Below are 18,261 nucleotides of genomic sequence, written 5' to 3'. Positions count from 1 at the left end.
ATGATTCCACTATTCTATCGTATACATGTAAACCTGATTTCAACCTTCTTGGACATAGGGGATGGAATAAATACTGATTCTAGAGTTGTTTGTCATAAATCAAAATTCATGGAATTGCTCACATGTAGGTTTCACTATGAACATGACGGACAAAGAATGAGGACAAAATATACAGTTCCTCATCCTACCCTCAACAATTGCTGTGGTAGACAAAGGAATATCCCTACACGATTTTACATACATGTAATATTAGTATTCTTTGTCCGTCATGTTCATAGTGTTTTTACTTACATTTCTTCTTGTTTTGTTATCCTGTACAGGTTGGTTAGCAGAGCTGAAGTGGTCAATATTGGAGTTCTTTGATAGTTTCCATGGTAGTAGGAATTGTTCTATTGTCCTCTTCAGTGATGATGGTGGAGATACCTGGCAAGTAGGAGGAAAAATACCACCGGCCAAAGATGAAGATGGAGTAGATATACCAGCTAACGAGTGTCAGGTAAGGTTGGCATTTGATAACTTGGTTTATAGTAACTTAGTTTATTTAAATAACTTGATTATGGTTACATGGTTTATCGTAGCTTGGTTTTAATCTTGTTTTAGTAATGATTGTAGGAGGAAATATACCAATGGCTAAAGATGAAGATGGAGTAGATATACCAGCTAACGAGTGTCAGGTAAGGTTGGCTTTTGATAACTTGGTTAATAGTAACTTAGTTTATTTAAATAACTTGATTATGGTTACATGGTTTATCGTAGCTTGGTTTTAATCTTGTTTTAGTAATGATTGTAGGAGGAAATATACCAATGGCTAAAGATGAAGATGGAGTAGATATACCAGCTAACGAGTGTCAGGTAAGGTTGGCTTTTGATAACTTGGTTTATAGTAACTTGGTTTAAAGTAACTTGGTCAATATGTTTATATTGGTCTTGTCTAGTAATGATGGTAAGAGTAAATGTACCATTGGCTAAAAGTGAATAAGGAGTAGATGTTACTAATGAATAACAGGTAAAGTTATTTTATAATACCTTGGTTTAAAATAAATTGGTTTATAGTAACTTGGTTTAAATGTTTATAGTGGTTTTGTTCCGTAATGATGGTAGTGGAAATTTATGGCGTATTTATGGCGTATATATTCAATACTGAATGAACGCCATGAAACATTTACCAACAACAACTACGATGGTAGTGGAAAGATACATCAGAATAAAGCTGAATATGGAGTAGACATACTAAATAATGAATGCCAGGTAAGGTCTATTTATAATAATTTGGTTTATAGTTACTAGGTTTTAATAACTTTGCTTATAGTTAATTGGTTTATAGTTATTTAGTTTTTGATAACTGGATTTATAAAAACTTTGTTCATAGTTGTTTTGTTTAGCAATGATAGATAGAGGACAATATCACAAACTAATAGAATTCTCATTGGGTAATACACTGTCTAACAGATTATAATCAGACTTTCTGAAATATGTGTCCATGTGAATAGTAGCCCATGAGAATTAGCAGCAGTTGGGCATTGTTCAGATATTCCTTGTTTTTAATGTGATGACTTAAGTGTAATCCACAAAACATTTCTACATAATATAACACAGAGCCCAGGATCTTTGTTGCACCCAGGTGCCTTTCATTTAGACACACACAAAAGAAGAAATGTGGCCGCTTTTTTTGTGGCGGTGTAATTGCGTCATATCTGAACGGGCCTTTGAGGCTTATGAAACACCAAATGCTGGCCGGGTGTTTTAACACATAACCTAGAAATGTGGTGACTCCAAAGATCTTCTATCTAATCAATTTTCTTTCTTAGAACACAGTATGGAGGCAGCTTTCATTTGAACTTTAATTGATCAGCCCAATCTTTATTTTGGAAATCATCTAAAACCTCTAGGTGTTATTTCCCCCATCCGGGTTTCGCACATTGCTGTAACAGATTTCCCCCTCTGTTTGACGCGTTACCATATTGCAACAAAGGGCATTTTAGAACCTGTTCTCTTTGACACATTTCCAGAGAGACTATTTCTCTCTCTCTATGATTCAGGGCCATAAATGCTATTGATTTCTTGATAGTAGTAGCCATCTGTTTCAAATTGATTTTGTAATCATAGTGACCTTGGCTTAATTTAATTCATAATTCATCTTTTCATTTATAAGTGAAAGTGAGAGAAAAAATGTTCATTAACATAAATGGTTCATTAAAAAAGTGAGGTACAAATTAGGTTGTTATTCTCAGAAACCTCTTTCATTAAGTAATATTTGAAGCTCTAATTGGTAATATTGCACAACCACGCAGAATCCCCAACACACAGAACAAAATATGTAATATGCTGATTGGTACGCTATAATTAAGAATTTGTTATTACTACTGTGCAATTTTTGTGTGTAGAAATCACAGTACCGTAACTGCTAGCGAAGCATTTGCCAAAAGGCTTGTTTTAGTTCAGTGGTTGTTATTTTACCTGACTGCTAAGAAAGCATAAATGCTTGTTAGTATTAAAACAACCAGATTCCTGAAAAAAAAAGAAAGAAAAAAAAAAAAAAAAAAAAAAATCATTTTTTGTTTAAAGTGAGTGGAAACTGCATACTAGAAAGGTCCTATGTCCTTATTCACATAGCCATGTGTTTTATGATACACAAATGTAAAGGGTATTACACTTCATTAAAATAAAGATGATGTATATCTGAACAAGGTTTTACTGTTGGGGTTGTATCAGTCAAGAGACAAAACTCCATGTAGTGAATCAGTAGGAATCTGGGAGAAGTTGCACACTTTCACAATTTCAGTGAAGTTTGCAGTCATCGTGCAAATACACAGGAATGAACAAGGGCATCTTTTCACAAAACTCTCCTACATGCTAGTACAAGTTCACCATCATCCCATTGAAATGCATGTATTAACTAAAATTCAATATGTGGTGAATGTGTACATATGATGGTTTTGCAAAATGATGTCCTGAATTCTTAACCAGTGTGATGGCAGTTTTTTCCCCATTTCTTTCCTTCTTTTGTTGTCTATTGAATTTATTTTCGTCCAAAGTAACATAGAAACAAAGCATGACTCAATATACCTCACATGTATCAAGCTTTGCTTGTACTACTGAGGGGCTGTACATTGTAAAATGAACTTTATACAGTAGGCTTGCGGGTGCACCATGTGAGAGACAAGGAGGATTGAGGAGTCCTGAAAAGGACTCTCTGGAATCTTTCTTGAGGGTGTGTAGTCCTAAAAAGGACTGTTGGTGTAGTCTTGAAAAAGACTGTTGGTTATCTTTCTTAGCTTATAGTTCTAAGGAGAACTATAGCGCTTGGAGAAGATGGGTGGCGGGAGTGGCTCGACGTTTCGAACAGATTGACTATCCGTCGTCAAGAGTGGTCCTTTTCAGGACTCCTCAATCCTCCCTCTCTCTCACATGGTTCACCCGCAAGCCTACTGTATATCTACATCACCATGCAAGCCGATACTTATAAGCAGCATCTAAAATGAACTTTGTTTTCCTATCTTCATGCATGACTCACTTTCACCATGTTCGTTGTCATCGTGAGGTTATGAATTCAATCTATCAAGTCACTTTGACCAAGTCAATATTCTAGTAGTGTCCTTACAAGAGGTAAATTGTATTTATGAGATGATTTTATTGGTTGTGTGCATCAATTCCACAGCTGAGAGGGGGTCATCGCTTGGTATTATTGATTTCTTTGTGCATCCCATCGAGAGCTCTTAAAGGCAACATTAAATGTGTACACTTGAAGTGAAATTGCTTTTCGAGAGAAACTGACAACTGACAAATATTAACTGATCATATTCCCAAATCTATACTTTCATCTATTGAAAAATATTTTTATAGTGCCTGCTTCGAAAGCATGGAACAAACGATATATGCCACTTTCCATCAGAGAATTAAGCTGTCTTACATTTTTCAAAAGGTTTCTTAAAACATACTTCTTCCCTCAGTAATAACCTTTTTTTGTTTCATTATACAGTCATACTTGCTTTGGTGACCACCTGTCTATAAAGACCACCATTTTTGTTTCAATATTGAAAAAAATACACTTCAATGAAAATTATGTACACTGAGACAGCACAAACAAAAGCGTATATGCCAGGCCTGATAAAAACCTGATTTAAATTGGTTTCCCGATTTTTTTCCCTTTTTTTTTTTCTTCCCGATTAAAAAAAAAAAAAAAAAAAAAATCCAGATTTTGTTTTGTTATGTTTTGTTTTACCAGATTTTTTTCTTCTTCCCTATTTTATCCTGATTTTCCTGATTCCCCCATATTTTCTGTATTCTTCCCTATTTTGCCCTATTTTTTCCCAATTTTCTTTATTTTGTTAGATGCCATTTTTTCCTCCCGAATCCTCTCCTTTTTTCCTCAAGGGGGGCGTGGTTGAGGGGAAAACAAAAAACCTATTTTTTTTTTAGTGCTCACTATCACCCCTGATATGCAAGTAAATTTATATGAATATTCACATACTGGTAGTATAGGTATTTATTAAACAAGAGGGTATTTTATACAAAGATTGTAACAGTGGAAGATGGAAATGTAATTCCTGCCGATTCACTCAGACTTTTTTGAAATTCTTCATTAATTAGAAGCCATTTCTAACCGAGAATGCTGGCTATAAATTATGTGAATAGATGATATATTCCTACATGTATGTCATTTAGCTTATCATCATGATTCATAGTGATTGATTATAGCACTATAATAAGGTCTAGAGTTACTAAGTATTGTAATTGTGAACGTAGCATAGTTATTTATAGCCGCCTCGTACTAGAACGCTGCCATCAGCTCGGGTAGAAAATGGGGCCACTTTGTTAGGGATGCTCATCAGAATGCATTAATTCTCTGTTCATAAACCCTACTACAAGTCAGATGGATTCACGGAGGAATCATTGTAAAATATGCAAGAGTGAATGAAATACAATTATTGTTTGGATTCCTCAAAGGACCGGATCGCATGTGAATATCTATTATTCATTTTTGTTGAGGCTATAATTATAATACCAGATCAGCTTCTCTACAGTAGGTAGTCTTGAAAGGTACCAGCTAAAATATACCATCAATCAAGCAATGTACAGTGCGTCGCAGAAAAAAAGAAACCGAGAATTATCAATGTTTTATCATAACTTAATCACAATTATAATTAATAGATGTCACATATTTGTAAAGCGTAGATCCTCCTCTTTCATTTGATGCAACTCATATGATGCATATTTCACGCATGAGTGATTAAAAGCAATATATTGCCTAGGATCAAGCAAATTAAATGGGGTTGCAGTATTAACTCGATTATCACAGGATTAACTTGATTATCACAGGATTAAATTGTATTTATTCTCTATAACATGTGCTTTTTCTGGTACAAGTAACCCTATACAAGTGTAATTGGACTTGAATTTTATTTTCCATAAATAAAAGAACGTTGTGATAACCATATATCAGTCTATTAAACCACTCAAGTGTACCCCAAATGGTGGAAATATAGGAAAATACTGTTTTTGACTCATTAATGATAATAATAGTAGTAATAATGATGATAATAATAATAGTAATGATGATGATAATAATGATAATAATAATAATGATAGTAATGATAACGAAATTAATAAAAAATAACAGTAATAATGATGATATTAATAATGATGATAATATGATAATGATAATAATAAACCATTCCTGTATAGCGCATAACACATTACCTAAGTATGTCTCTATGCGCTTGGAAAGTAAAGTGAAAAAAAGCAAAGAGAAAATAGGCTAATGCTGAGTTCCTTTTACCTGTTTAATATTTGGAATAGGTGTGTTTTAAGGGCTTTCATTGGAATTTACCAACCATGTCCATTACCTTTAAGATCTAATTTTCTTTTGATTGATGCCCTAATTTTATGATTCAATCCAAGGCGTGATTATAATAAATGATTCCCTGTACAGCAATGCATTAACCTCACCACAAAGGCACTCGCTATGACGTACACTATCCTTTGTTCATTAAACTACATGCATATATTTGGATATTAAAGAGTTTGTTATCGCTTAGAATACAGTGGATACATTTTTGTTTAATTTTATGTTATTTCATTTCATTCCATCTTTAGTTCACAAAGCATCATAATAATCCTTCTATAGTTTATTATAATAATGATAATAATGAACCGTTCCTGTAAAGCTCATAATTAGTTATGTCATTTAAGTCATTAAATTTTGTAATAATTTCTGGGAAATTTTATCAAAATAGTATTATAATCAGATTTCTTGAACAATTATTGTTTAAACAATACAACCATCTTAGAGAAACAGGTATGAAATTACAAATCGATTGTCTATTTAAATATGCATGTAACCAAATGTATTTGAATCACAATTGACTTGGTATTGAATTATGCTTCTTCTTCACCTTCTACTTCTTATACTTGTTGTTGTTGTTGTTGTTCTTCTTCTTCTTGAGACACTACGCCACAAAGTTTGCTCTGTATTAGATCATAATAATAATAATATGTCTTGTTTACCCAGGGTAGCCTCATCAGTATTCACACTGTTCTCCCTGAGGGCCCTGTAATCATATTATTAATTACCCCGGTCATCGGATTCGGGCTTACCCGCGCACACAGTGTATGCACATTCTCCACTCCCTGGGGAGCATTCCAGCCACACGTCATTTTTACAAGCGCACACTTGCTAATCTAAGCACATTGGCTTTTGCATCCTACCAGGTACCCATTTAACACCCCAATACAGTGTTGGATGCATTGCATCTCGTAGGGGGGGGGGGGTCGTTTTGATATATCAAAGTTATTTTTCTTTTGTGTTTTTTTGTTATTCCTCCAGGCAGCAGAGTTAGAAGAAGGCCATGTTTATGTCAACAGTAGAACCTGTGATCCTCAAGCCACCCGGCAGGAGTCTTATAGCATCGATGGGGGTATATCATTCACAATGGGCGAGCTCTCGGATGACCTTGAAGAACCTGGGTACTTCCTCTCAAGATGGATTCCTTCCATCAAGAACTTCGGAGGGTGTCAGGTATGGCCTTCATGAACCTAACCTAAACCTAGTTTGGAGTTTTAAGTTTAGTTTTTGGTAGCTGGTAGCTGAGCGATATGAAGTAGCAATAAAGATGCACCCAGAAAATAAAATGCATGGAGATGTTTGTTAATTAACAGAACTTTTTTGATATATCTGTTAAGTTGGAGATGTTTGTTAATTAACAGAACTTTTTTGATATATCTGTTAAGTTGGAGATGTTTGTTAATTAACAGAACTTTTTTGATATATCTGAATGAAGGTTTAGCTTACATTAAAAGGGATACCGGTAGTTGAGTTTTGTTGCAGAGGGCGCTACACAAAATAATTATTTTGTGAGATATTACAAAACTAATTGTCCAATTTGAATGAATAGATATCTTGAATGACAAATCATCTTTATTTGATCAAAATCAATTAAGAGATGGCTGAAATATCCATAAATATAAATTTCTAATATTTGTGGTGCCCTAAAAGTAGTCAGTAATTTTGTTGGCTTTTTGGTGTTGGTTATACAAAATTTCCTCAATGTCTAGGGACTTAAGTAAAAGTAAAAGGTTACAACTAAGATCTAAGGTAGCTTAATAAAATGTGGCTCAAAAGGACAAGACTGGAATGCAAAATGCATCATTGTCGAAAATCCTAATTGTATCACAATCAACCGCATGTTACATTTAGTGTATCACTGTATCTTTATTTGACATTATATTAATTATAATAAGTTACTGTTGATACTATTTACTGTAAAGATAAGACTGATTGAAATTACTTGAGTCACATCTATTCTGCTAGAAATTACTTCATTACCAGCCTACATATACTTGACTGATCTCGGAGAAGTGTCTAACTTTTGTTTTTAAGTGGCTCAAACACTGTGGAGTGTGTGTGCAGTGCTGTGTAACTGCAAGGAAAAGGCGCTATATCAAATATCTTTGGGATTGGATTGGATTGAAGGAGATATGATCGATCATAACCTTTTACTTACAAGTCCCTAGATATTGAGGAAAATTTGGATTATCATTTTTAAAGATAAACTTGAGTTCTGGTAAAAAAAGAAAATGAATTCTCACAGAATCAGGCAAAACTTACACTGAATGTTCAAGAATGTGAATAAATGTCAATTGCCAAACAATTTGGTAGAAAATGTATACTGGCTGAGTAATGAGCATAGAAAGATGAGGAAATCAAGGTTAGTAGCCCGACATCATTTTTTGAAGTCCCATATACATCTTTCTGTGTACAGTGCTTGTTACTTTACTAAGACTGGGTCAAAGTTATTATAACTTTGACGACTCCAGAACCTTGCAGTACACACCAATACTTACATGCTACATGATCAACTTTTTCTGATCCATTCCACAGCTTTTCTTTTACAATGCAATCGCATACCCAGAACTCAACTTCATCTTTAATCTCCCTCTTCTTTCAGGCGAGCGTGATGAGCTTTGAACCTCCAGATCACATTCCCAAGCTTGAGAGAGATGCAGAGCGTTGGATCATCTTCTCCAACCCAGCCAGTCGTAACACACGTGTCAACATGTCGGTGCGGTTTAGTCGCGATGCTTGTCAGACTTGGAGTCCACCGCTCTCCTTGAACCCCGGTCCCAGCGCCTACTCCGACCTCACCTGCTACAGGGTCAAGGATAAGGTCACCGGGAAGAGCACCATGAAGTTTGCTTGCTTGTATGAGTGCGGTAGTCTCCATCCCTACGAGAGAATCGCCTTTCAGACTTTCTCGCTGGAAGAACTCACCAGTAATGCCAGAGGTAATCAGCCATAGCAACAAGGACACACCTAGCAACAGACTCGGCTTGGTGTCCTGGGCTGTGGAAGCCCCATCACTAGAAAAATGCATAACTTTCCAGAAATGTCACATAAGGAATTCAGCACCTATTAGCAACAAAGGCACACCTAGCAACCGGGATATCCCTGTAGTAATATAATATTTAGCTTTTATATAGCGCTTAATACAATGTTTCTAAGCGCTTTTTAAATATACTATTACCCTGGTCATTGGATTCAGTGCTTGCCCACACACAATGTGTGCACAATCTCCACTCCCTGGGGAGCATTCCAGCCAGGTGTTACTTGACGCTCAAAAACTGTTTGACCAACAATGACGGCCGCATCCTACCGGGTACCCATTTATCACCTGGGTGGCAAGTAGCAATTGCTGGTTAATATCTTGCCAAAGGATATTAGTGCCGTATCAGGATTCAAACCCTTGACCTTCGCATCTCCAGTCAAGCGCCTTAAACCACTCGACCACGACACTGTAGATTTCTAAGACTTTGGTAGCCTTCACTGCTGCTATAGGATCACCTTCAAATTTCTCTGTACGTAAGGATTTATCAACCAAGTCAACAGACATCCTTAGCAACAATGACACACCGGTAACAAAAGTGCTCCTTTCCAGCTTGGTATCCCAAGACTTTGGAAGCCCCATCCAAAGAACGAAGAATAACTTTTTGGATATTGCTACTGAAAGGAGCGCCAAAATCAGACATCCGTATGAACAAGGGAACACCTAGTAAGATACACCTAATACAGCTTCATGTATAAGACTTTAGAAGATGGAAGTAAAACACATTTGGAAGAAAGGTCCTGATAAGTGATAAAGTAAATCAATAATTCTTTTTGTTTTTTTAGAAGATGGAAGAATAGCATATTTGGAAGAAAAGTCCTGATAAGTGATAACGTAAAACAATAATTCTTTTTGTTTTATTAGTCTCAGCGTGAATATTACACCCTTAGTACATGGATTGATAGTACTGTCATATAGCAAGACCAAATGTAGCTCCTTACGTTTTCTTTTAGAAATTCAACTCATCAGCTATGGCCATGCAACCATGTTGCAAATATTGTTAAATTAGAATAATACAGAAATTTACAAGCCACAAAGTACATTTTGTTTTGTTTTTCATATGTATTTATATTCATAATGCATAGATGAGTTTTCTGTTCTACTTATTTTATTCATAGTTAATGTGATAGTGGTACTATTCTTTACAACTCATTCAGATATGACTCAACAGAACCACAACAGTTTTTTTCTGTGACACAAAATTCAATTCAATTTATTCATGTTTCCAACAAAACATTACATTTATCAATTATGAGCATTTACCACAAATGTAGAAATACATGTTGGAAACAGCGGGGTCCACTAAAAAGCTATGCTAGTACAAGTGTGAACACCTCAAATGATACTTAAGAATAATGAGTAATAAATTAACAGGTCTGTAACTACAAAAGGAACTTCAAAATAGGGGGGAAAAGGGGGATGCCAAGAGAGACGAGAACGGGACAAGACGATACTGTACATGACAAAGATATAAGAACACGGTCATAATACAAAGAGTAGAATACGCTTCACCTTTCTGTATCTTATAACACATAGCTCAGTGAAGACGTGCAGGACCCTTGTTGCGTGCACCTGCCATTCATTTACACGTTTAACAAAACGTGGGGGCCATTTTTGCTGCAGTCTATCGCATCATATCTGAAGAACCCCCTAGAGTAGAGTGTATGGGTGGTATTCTCATAAGTTAAGCCAGGAATAAGTCCAGACTAAACAAGAAATTTAGTTTGCACTTCTATGGAATGCTAGGTTTCATCTTCCTCCTTCAATATGCATGACAAAAATAATCTACCAAAGACTTTGTCAAAGTTCAGTTCATACTCATATTATCTTTTTGTTCCCATTTCATTGCAAAATTAATTTTTTGGACACTTTTCATTGCTGGATTAAAATAATCTGTACAGGGTAAATGAGTTGGCAACAGGCACTCCATAAAAGTGTGGAATAAGTTAAGCCAGGCTTAACTTAGTACGCGTTATCGGAATACCACCCTATATCTTTATATCAGTAGAATATGAGTTTATGCTTAGACAATGCTCCTGAGTGTACATTTGATTCCATGCACGTGTATTTGGGAAGGTTGAGGTGGTGTGCGATGTACACCCATAGTGTATTGAGACAAATAGTTGTGAACACGCGCATACGTAAGCAATCAAAAGTTAATTCATTGAGTTCTGAATTGTCCCCTCCCATAGCGATTGTATGTGGGAGGGAGCGATTTAGAGCTTGATGAATAGAACTTTGATCACATACATATGCGTGTAACAACTATTTCTCTCAGTACGCTATGTGTACAGCATTCTAATGACAGCATCAAAACAATGTCAGCAAACAGTCAATCCTGAGCCGATGAATGGTTAATAAGTAATCAACTGGCTTTTGAAATGGTAGCTGTTGAAAAATATGTTGAGTTCTTTTTTGTTTGATTTTCTGAGAATATTTAGAGGGCAGTAAATATCCCCTATGATATTTTGTTCTGCATTTTCTGCTTCCTCGTAAAGTAGGTCCTTATATTGTTTGTCATTGACAAGGGCTGGTTGGTAGCTTCTATAGAAACTTGTAGCTTTAAGGAATCGAACTGAAACCTGTATGTGCCACATCTGTTTATACATGTGTATGCCTAGATTTTAAGACTAAAATGTATATAACCATTGAACCTTCGAGGGGCCGTATTCAATTCAGTTCACTAATCTATTTAAATTTTACTTAGCCTTTGGGTTGGCTAAATATTATGTCGTTACTTGTATTCGGATTGCACCGGAGCATTTTACTTAGAGACCGTCAATACTACGGGGCCAGAAGGGATTAGACCACACAGCAAGGTCACTGGCAGGTGGCTATCTCATTAACTCAACTCTCAACTAACATAAAAAAGAGGATCATGGGGGACCAACAGGCACCGATTGGGGAAGTTTTCTATAAAGAGGGAACAAGTAGCTACAAGTAGGATAGTGGGGCTTTAAGCAAGTTGACGTTGAGGCGAAGTTCTTGCTGATAAGCCCTGTGACGTCACATGCTCAATCTCAAAATCAAAAAATGAACGTTTCGCATTTAACCTGTTGACTAGTCAAATCTCTTATTCCCATAGGCTTAGTACACAAACGACTCGGTTTCCTTAGACAACGTGTTAATTTACACTCTTATATTATAATTGTGTGCAGCTTAAGATAACTGCATATGAAAACCATATGCCAGCCAATCAAAGCTGCTTTTGAGCTGTCTTAAACTTAGCCTAAAATATCTAGCCCAAAGCTGCATGTGTATATACGAAGGTTGGCTATTAAAGTGCTTTAGCTCTCTTGAAACGGAGGAAAACACTGATATTTCTGACGTGATTATTGAATTGAATACCGGCCCTGGGGGGTGTTTCACAAAGACTAAGATAGACTTAAGTTGGAGTTGAACTATGGCAGGCCATTCATGCCACTGTTCGCTCTCACCATTGGTCTCTCAATTATGATCTTTAGATAATATTTTTTCCTCCAATAATGGAATATAAAAAATATGTACATTTTTGAGATTTGTGACCATGATTTGTACATCCCTTGAGAAACCAATGCCAGGAATGGTTAGAGGAACTAGTGGCATGAACGGCCTGCCATAGTTCATGTGTCCAACTTAAGTCGATCTTAGTCTTTGTGAAACACCCCCAGGAGCAGGAGTGTAGATATCCATCAAGACTAGTGCTGCAGTAGCATGTGATGAAATATTAAGAAAGCAATAATTTACATTGTATATGTGACAATTTGTATATTAGTACTGAATGTAGTTGTTTAGCAGAATATTAACTTGCGTACATTCCACGGATGATTAAAATACGTGATTTCCATTTATTTTAGAAAAATAGTGGAAGAGCAAAAAGTACTTATAATTTTTATTATTATTTGTATGAAAAGTTTTGAGCCAACCAGAAAAATCAGCATATCTTGTGCTTTGAGCAAAAGTACCCAGATGATTTGCAACTCCCCCCCCCCCCCAATATCTTGTGGTTTGGGGTGCAGAAATAGTTCAATACCATTGGTAAATAATCATTGAAAAAACACAGGCTATTGTAATTTGATGTATGCCCACAGCCCTTGTACAAAATTTGGTAAGTACAAAATAGATGGTTCTCTCCATGTTAAATATGCAAGTTCTAACAAGAATATTGGGCTGCAATGGTGAAAATTGAGAAATTAGGTTTCATACAATCAATAATAATAATATAATTGAATATAATAATACCAAATTCTTTTAGAAGCCCATAGAGACATATTATAGTGGGATGCGCACTGAAGAAGAACAGTAAATAAATATATTAATAATGATAATAATGACAATGATAATGATAACAATAATGATGACAATTATAATAATAATAATAATAACAATAATGATAATGATAATGATAATAATGATGATATTAATGATAATAATAATAATAATAATAATGATGATAATAATAATATAGATAATGTAAGTTTGCAATTGATAGCAGTTAGTGCTTTTTTGTAAAAGCAATGTCTTTCAAGGAAAAAAGTAAAATAACCCAATGAATAAGAATAATAATCATCATACTTTGACCTTTTTTTGGGGGGGGGGGGGGGGGGGGGGGGGAGGTTGATATATTTTCACTTGCCAACTTCAGATTTAATGATAGATGGTAGGTAATTTGGAATGAATATATTTAGGATTGACCATGCTAATTACATGTATAATTGATTATTCCCAAAGTATATCTTTGAATGAAAAGAATTGTATACATTATCCTGAAGTCTAGCTAGTTGATTTATTCTCTGTTTAATTATATACCATAAACATGTATATTATGTATCGCAAGCAATATTTTGAATGCTAATAATGTTGAATTGTTAAAGGAATGTAAAAATGAAATGAAGATATGCTCCCATATGTTTTTAAAATAAAAGAATTATTGACCTGTATCATAGTACAGAAGCCAGTCATGTTATATTATTGCTCCATTAATTGTTGAGACGAAGAGAAACTATTCTGATTTTTAGTACTATGTTCCATTTGCAGCCAACATCTAATTCTGTAGAACTTTGCAGGAATTGTGAATATGTGACGTATGCCATATCTGACATTTAAATCCTAGCAGTGTCCTAGTAATTAAATTATGCAAGGAAATCTGTTTAGATCTAGACTTCACTGTCAGACACTTTCAGTGACGGACTGAATTCCTTTTGTCTTTCGTAATAACATACTTAAACTGAGCTGTAACAGGTAAATGAGTATGTGTCTACATCAATGACCCACTTTTTCTCATGCCCAAAATTAAACTGATTGAATCTTTGTGCAGCACAAAACGTATGACCATTTGGTTCCAGGGTCTTAAAATCAGACTATCTACTAAAAGGATTGCAATCCCTAAAGTCCATTCTACAACTAACTGCCATTATTTTCGCACAAAAAGACATTTTCAAGCCCTTTCGTTTTGAGGGAAGTTCAACAAATAGTATTTTCTTCCAAATGGCGATGTAATTTAACCTTTTCTTTTTTTGGCCTGCAAATGAGACATAGTATCTTTAACACATTTCAAAGTTTATATTTCCTTTATAAAAGCACCTATCAGAGATTTGCAAGCCCCAGAAACTTATCTCAAAATTTATCTGCAGCAGCCAGTTGAGGTAATGAAATGAAATTGAATCCCTCATTTTGTACAGAACAAATGGGGTAAATAAATTGCTGCCAGTTGCAAAAATTCATGAATGAAATGAATATTTTGCCACCATACTTTTTAGGAATCTTTTCAGTTATATGTTTTTTTTACATTTTGGCCCTTTCACAAGTTTTGAGTTTTGGGCCGTGCAAATCCCTGCAACACGCTTTAAACACTTTCCAGTTACCTGGTCGAACAATTTAGTATTGACAACCCCCAAGAAAAAGTTGAGTTCTAGGGAGAGATGAACAATAATTTGTGAGCGTTTTCATTGTTATTATGCAAGTGTGGAAGAACGTAAGAGAAAAAAAAAGGTTCCCTGAAAAGCATCGCTCTTCACATGCCTTCATATTGTAAGTATGACAAGTAAAAGCTTAAAAATGAGGCCCGATTTTTATGCCACATGTTTGTGAAGCAGAGGCGGCCGAACGACTTCCAAATTGGTGGATGGGGGGGGGGGGGGGGGCAAAAAAAGGGCACTTTCTGGGGAAAAAGGGCAACTACAAAGGGAAATCTCAAAGCGAAAAATAAACATTTATTTAGACATTGGTATATACCCCTACATTGTGATTACATTATCAGGGATGATTTCAATATTTTTTTCACTTTATACACCATACTTGCGAGCGAGGACATTTTTTTAAAAGATTTCTGAGGTCTCAGTGCGTATCATTGTGTGAGGTGAAAAGAGGCACTTATCGCACCTGAAAAGGGGCAATGACCAGATATGAAAAGGGGCACTGAAGTGATTAAAAAGGGCCACTTATAATAAAGAAAAAAGTGCATTAGCTGAAAGAAAATGGGCACCGATCAGATTTAAAAGGGGCATTTATCGGAGGTGAAGGGGGAACTTATATGAAGTGAAAAGGGGTAACTTCTCGTACCTGAAAAGGGTCATTTATCAGAAAAGTGGCACTTATGAGGAGGGGAAGGGGCTCCTTTTAGTGGGACACTTATCATTAGTAAAAGGGGCACTTATTAGAAAGGAAAAGGGGCACATGTGAAAATATAAGGTGCATATCCAAGGGGAGGGGAACTTCTTACACAGGAAAAGGGGCACTTGTCAAAGTAAATGAGGCACCTCTCAAATTTGAATAGGGCAATTATCAGAGGAGCATTCTTTTTTTTTTAAATACTCAACACACACCCATCCTTCCCCCTGGCCCCGTTGAGCAACAACAAAACAAAAATTGAGGGGGAGGGTTAACACCCAAAACACCCCCCCCCCCCCCCCCCTTGCGTACGCGCCTGACACAAAGAATTTTAGAAGCGAGAGGAAATGTAATCAGAACATATACATCATGCGATGTAAGCGCCGAAAGAGGGAGACATGCAGACCGTCAATCAAACAGGCGATAGGCTTGAAAGCGTCATATGGGATTCCTGACCGACCCTGAGGCTTATAATTATGATTGCAGCATTGAAATAAGTGTATTTTGAACATTGAAAAATACATGTGAATCACCCATCAAGTTCACCTCAAACTGATTAAAACAAAATTAAAGAATAGTCACGTGAAATTGAAAGGAACTACAACAGGTTTGATATCAAATGCACGATTTCTCAAAAGCGCATTTATTTTTGTAAGATGTTGTTCAACCTGTTAACATGTGTGTTTCTGTTTGTGGGTGAATGTGCGCGTGTGGGTTGGCGTTGATGTGTATATAGTGTCATTCTTGTTCAAATGTTTCATGTTTAATATCTAATGTATTTCCGCCCAAGTTAAGGCAACATGTAATCCATAGCCTTTGTCGCTAGGTATGGGTGTGCGCGCTTATTGGTGCGTGGGTGTGTGTGCGTAGGTGTGGGTGAACCGAGTTATTTGGCAATTCCTGAACCGTACTATTTTGGTATTTTTGCAAAATTTCCAGTACTTTTGTACAGTGTCAAGCCTGTCTTAGTGGCAACCTCTCTATAAAAGCCACGTGTCTGTAGTGGTCATGTACATTGTCTCTCTCTGGAAAGAATTATATATGTAAGAACCTTTTTAGACAGGCCATCTGTCTACAGTGGCCAATTATCAGTTTTCCTAGACAGGAGCATAATATGAAAATACTTTAAGTGGGGTTTGTCCATAAAAAACTGTCTGAACAACATGGATTTGCACCGCCCCAAACTCAGAACTTGTTAAAGGTCCAACATGAATTGTGGCAATTTTCTTAATAATAGCAACGTTACACTCATTTTTCTTTTTCAAATTTGAATTTTGTTTTATTCATCCCATTCAATTTTGTAGAAAATGAGTGCTTCAATATTCACTCATAGAAAGAAAACCACTAATACCCTTTTCACATCTATTTTTCTTAACCCCGGACTATCCTTAACCCCATACTATCCTTAACCCCATACTATTTTTTTTGCTGTTCACATCTATTTTCTTAACCCCGGACTATGTGCTTAGCCGGGGTTAAGAAATTTCACGCGATTCACACTACGTTCGCCTTAGCCCCGGACTATTCGATAGCTCATGAATATTAATGCTTTTGCTACCGCGCATGCGCCTTTCGACTAAATGAAGGGGAAAAACCCGCGCGCTAAATTCAATATAAATATAAATTCAATTCCGTGAACTGCATGCATGCGTAACGTGAACTGCATGCATAGCGCGCGATAAATGCAAATTCACGACCACACGACCACGCTGTCTGTGATTGGCTGTTGCTTAGCCCCGCTTCTCCTTAGCCCGGTTCGGATTCACACTACGCAGCTTAGCACCACAATTGCCCGGCTAACCCCGCAATTGCCCGGCTAACCCTGCTATTTTGCAGGGCCAGATAGTCCCGTACTATTTGTGGGGTTAGCCCACTTTGGCAAAACGTAATGTGAACAGAAAGCCGGCTAAAATTACCCCGGGTAATTGGTGGGGCTAAGGAAGGAATTGGTGGGGCTAAGAGCCCCCTTAGCCCCACCTATTTCCCGGGGTTAAGCAATATTTGGTAGATGTGAAAAGGGTATAAGTCTTTTAATCTGAGATTTTGATCTGAGATTCTGCACATACTGTAAAAAACCTCATCTGCATGGCTGGTACAGATACATTTTGGGATGAGTTCTTGAAGGCTTGCAAATCCCTGATAGGGGCTTAAATATAGGCAATATAAACTTCAAAATGTGTTAATAGATTATTTTTTTGTTATTTTTATTATCATTATTATCTTCACTATTTATTTATTTATCTATTTCACATTTTTATACAGGGTACTCATTCAGATTAAAAACTGGTCTTCCATAAGGCCCTGTCTCAATAAAAATACACACATATTATACGTATTATATATATTATACGAATTCTCAAAACAAAATCATACATATAACAGTAAGAAGAAAAAATACAACAAATTGAATATTATATAAAGCATATTAACATCAAAGCACAATGATAAACATGTAAAACTAACGATGTGAAATAAGTTACGATAAAAACAAAAACCTGATCTTTCATGTTGCCTTGCTTTGTAAAAGTACAAATACATATGCAAAATGTTTACATATTTAATAAAGTGAGAGAAAAAAATAGAGTATAACATCAAATACGACAACAAATATATATAGTAAAGGTAAGACCATAAAAAGTAAATAATGATACAATATAAGAAGTTAAAAAGACCTTTGTATTACAAAAAACAGGAAGTGAGACACCGCTCAGATGATATAATATTGTAAAATGGCAAGAAAGGTCAGATTTTACAATGTTCAGCAAGATAGAGGATTCATGATAAAATTGAC

General features: G+C 35.9%; 1 protein-coding gene across 1 annotated transcript in view; it reads left to right on the top strand.

The window, feature by feature from the left end:
- The window catches only part of LOC764416 (sialidase-3), a 68,792-nt gene extending 59,759 nt beyond the window's left edge, over window positions 1-9,033 (top strand). Inside the window, exons 6-8 of the mRNA XM_030987916.1 lie at window positions 321-496; window positions 6,827-7,018; window positions 8,448-9,033. Coding sequence (XP_030843776.1) covers window positions 321-496; window positions 6,827-7,018; window positions 8,448-8,798 — 719 coding nt within the window. The 3' untranslated portion in view covers window positions 8,799-9,033. The remainder of the gene's footprint in view (window positions 1-320; window positions 497-6,826; window positions 7,019-8,447) is intronic.
- The last annotated feature ends 9,228 nt before the right edge of the window (window positions 9,034-18,261 follow it).

The sequence above is a fragment of the Strongylocentrotus purpuratus genome, unplaced genomic scaffold, assembly GCF_000002235.5.
Source record: "Strongylocentrotus purpuratus isolate Spur 01 unplaced genomic scaffold, Spur_5.0 spur5_scaffold_17, whole genome shotgun sequence".
Classification (NCBI taxonomy): Eukaryota; Metazoa; Echinodermata; class Echinoidea; order Camarodonta; family Strongylocentrotidae; genus Strongylocentrotus; species Strongylocentrotus purpuratus.
The sequence above is the reverse complement of the archived record's forward strand: the minus strand, read 5'-3'. Positions and strand labels throughout refer to the sequence as shown.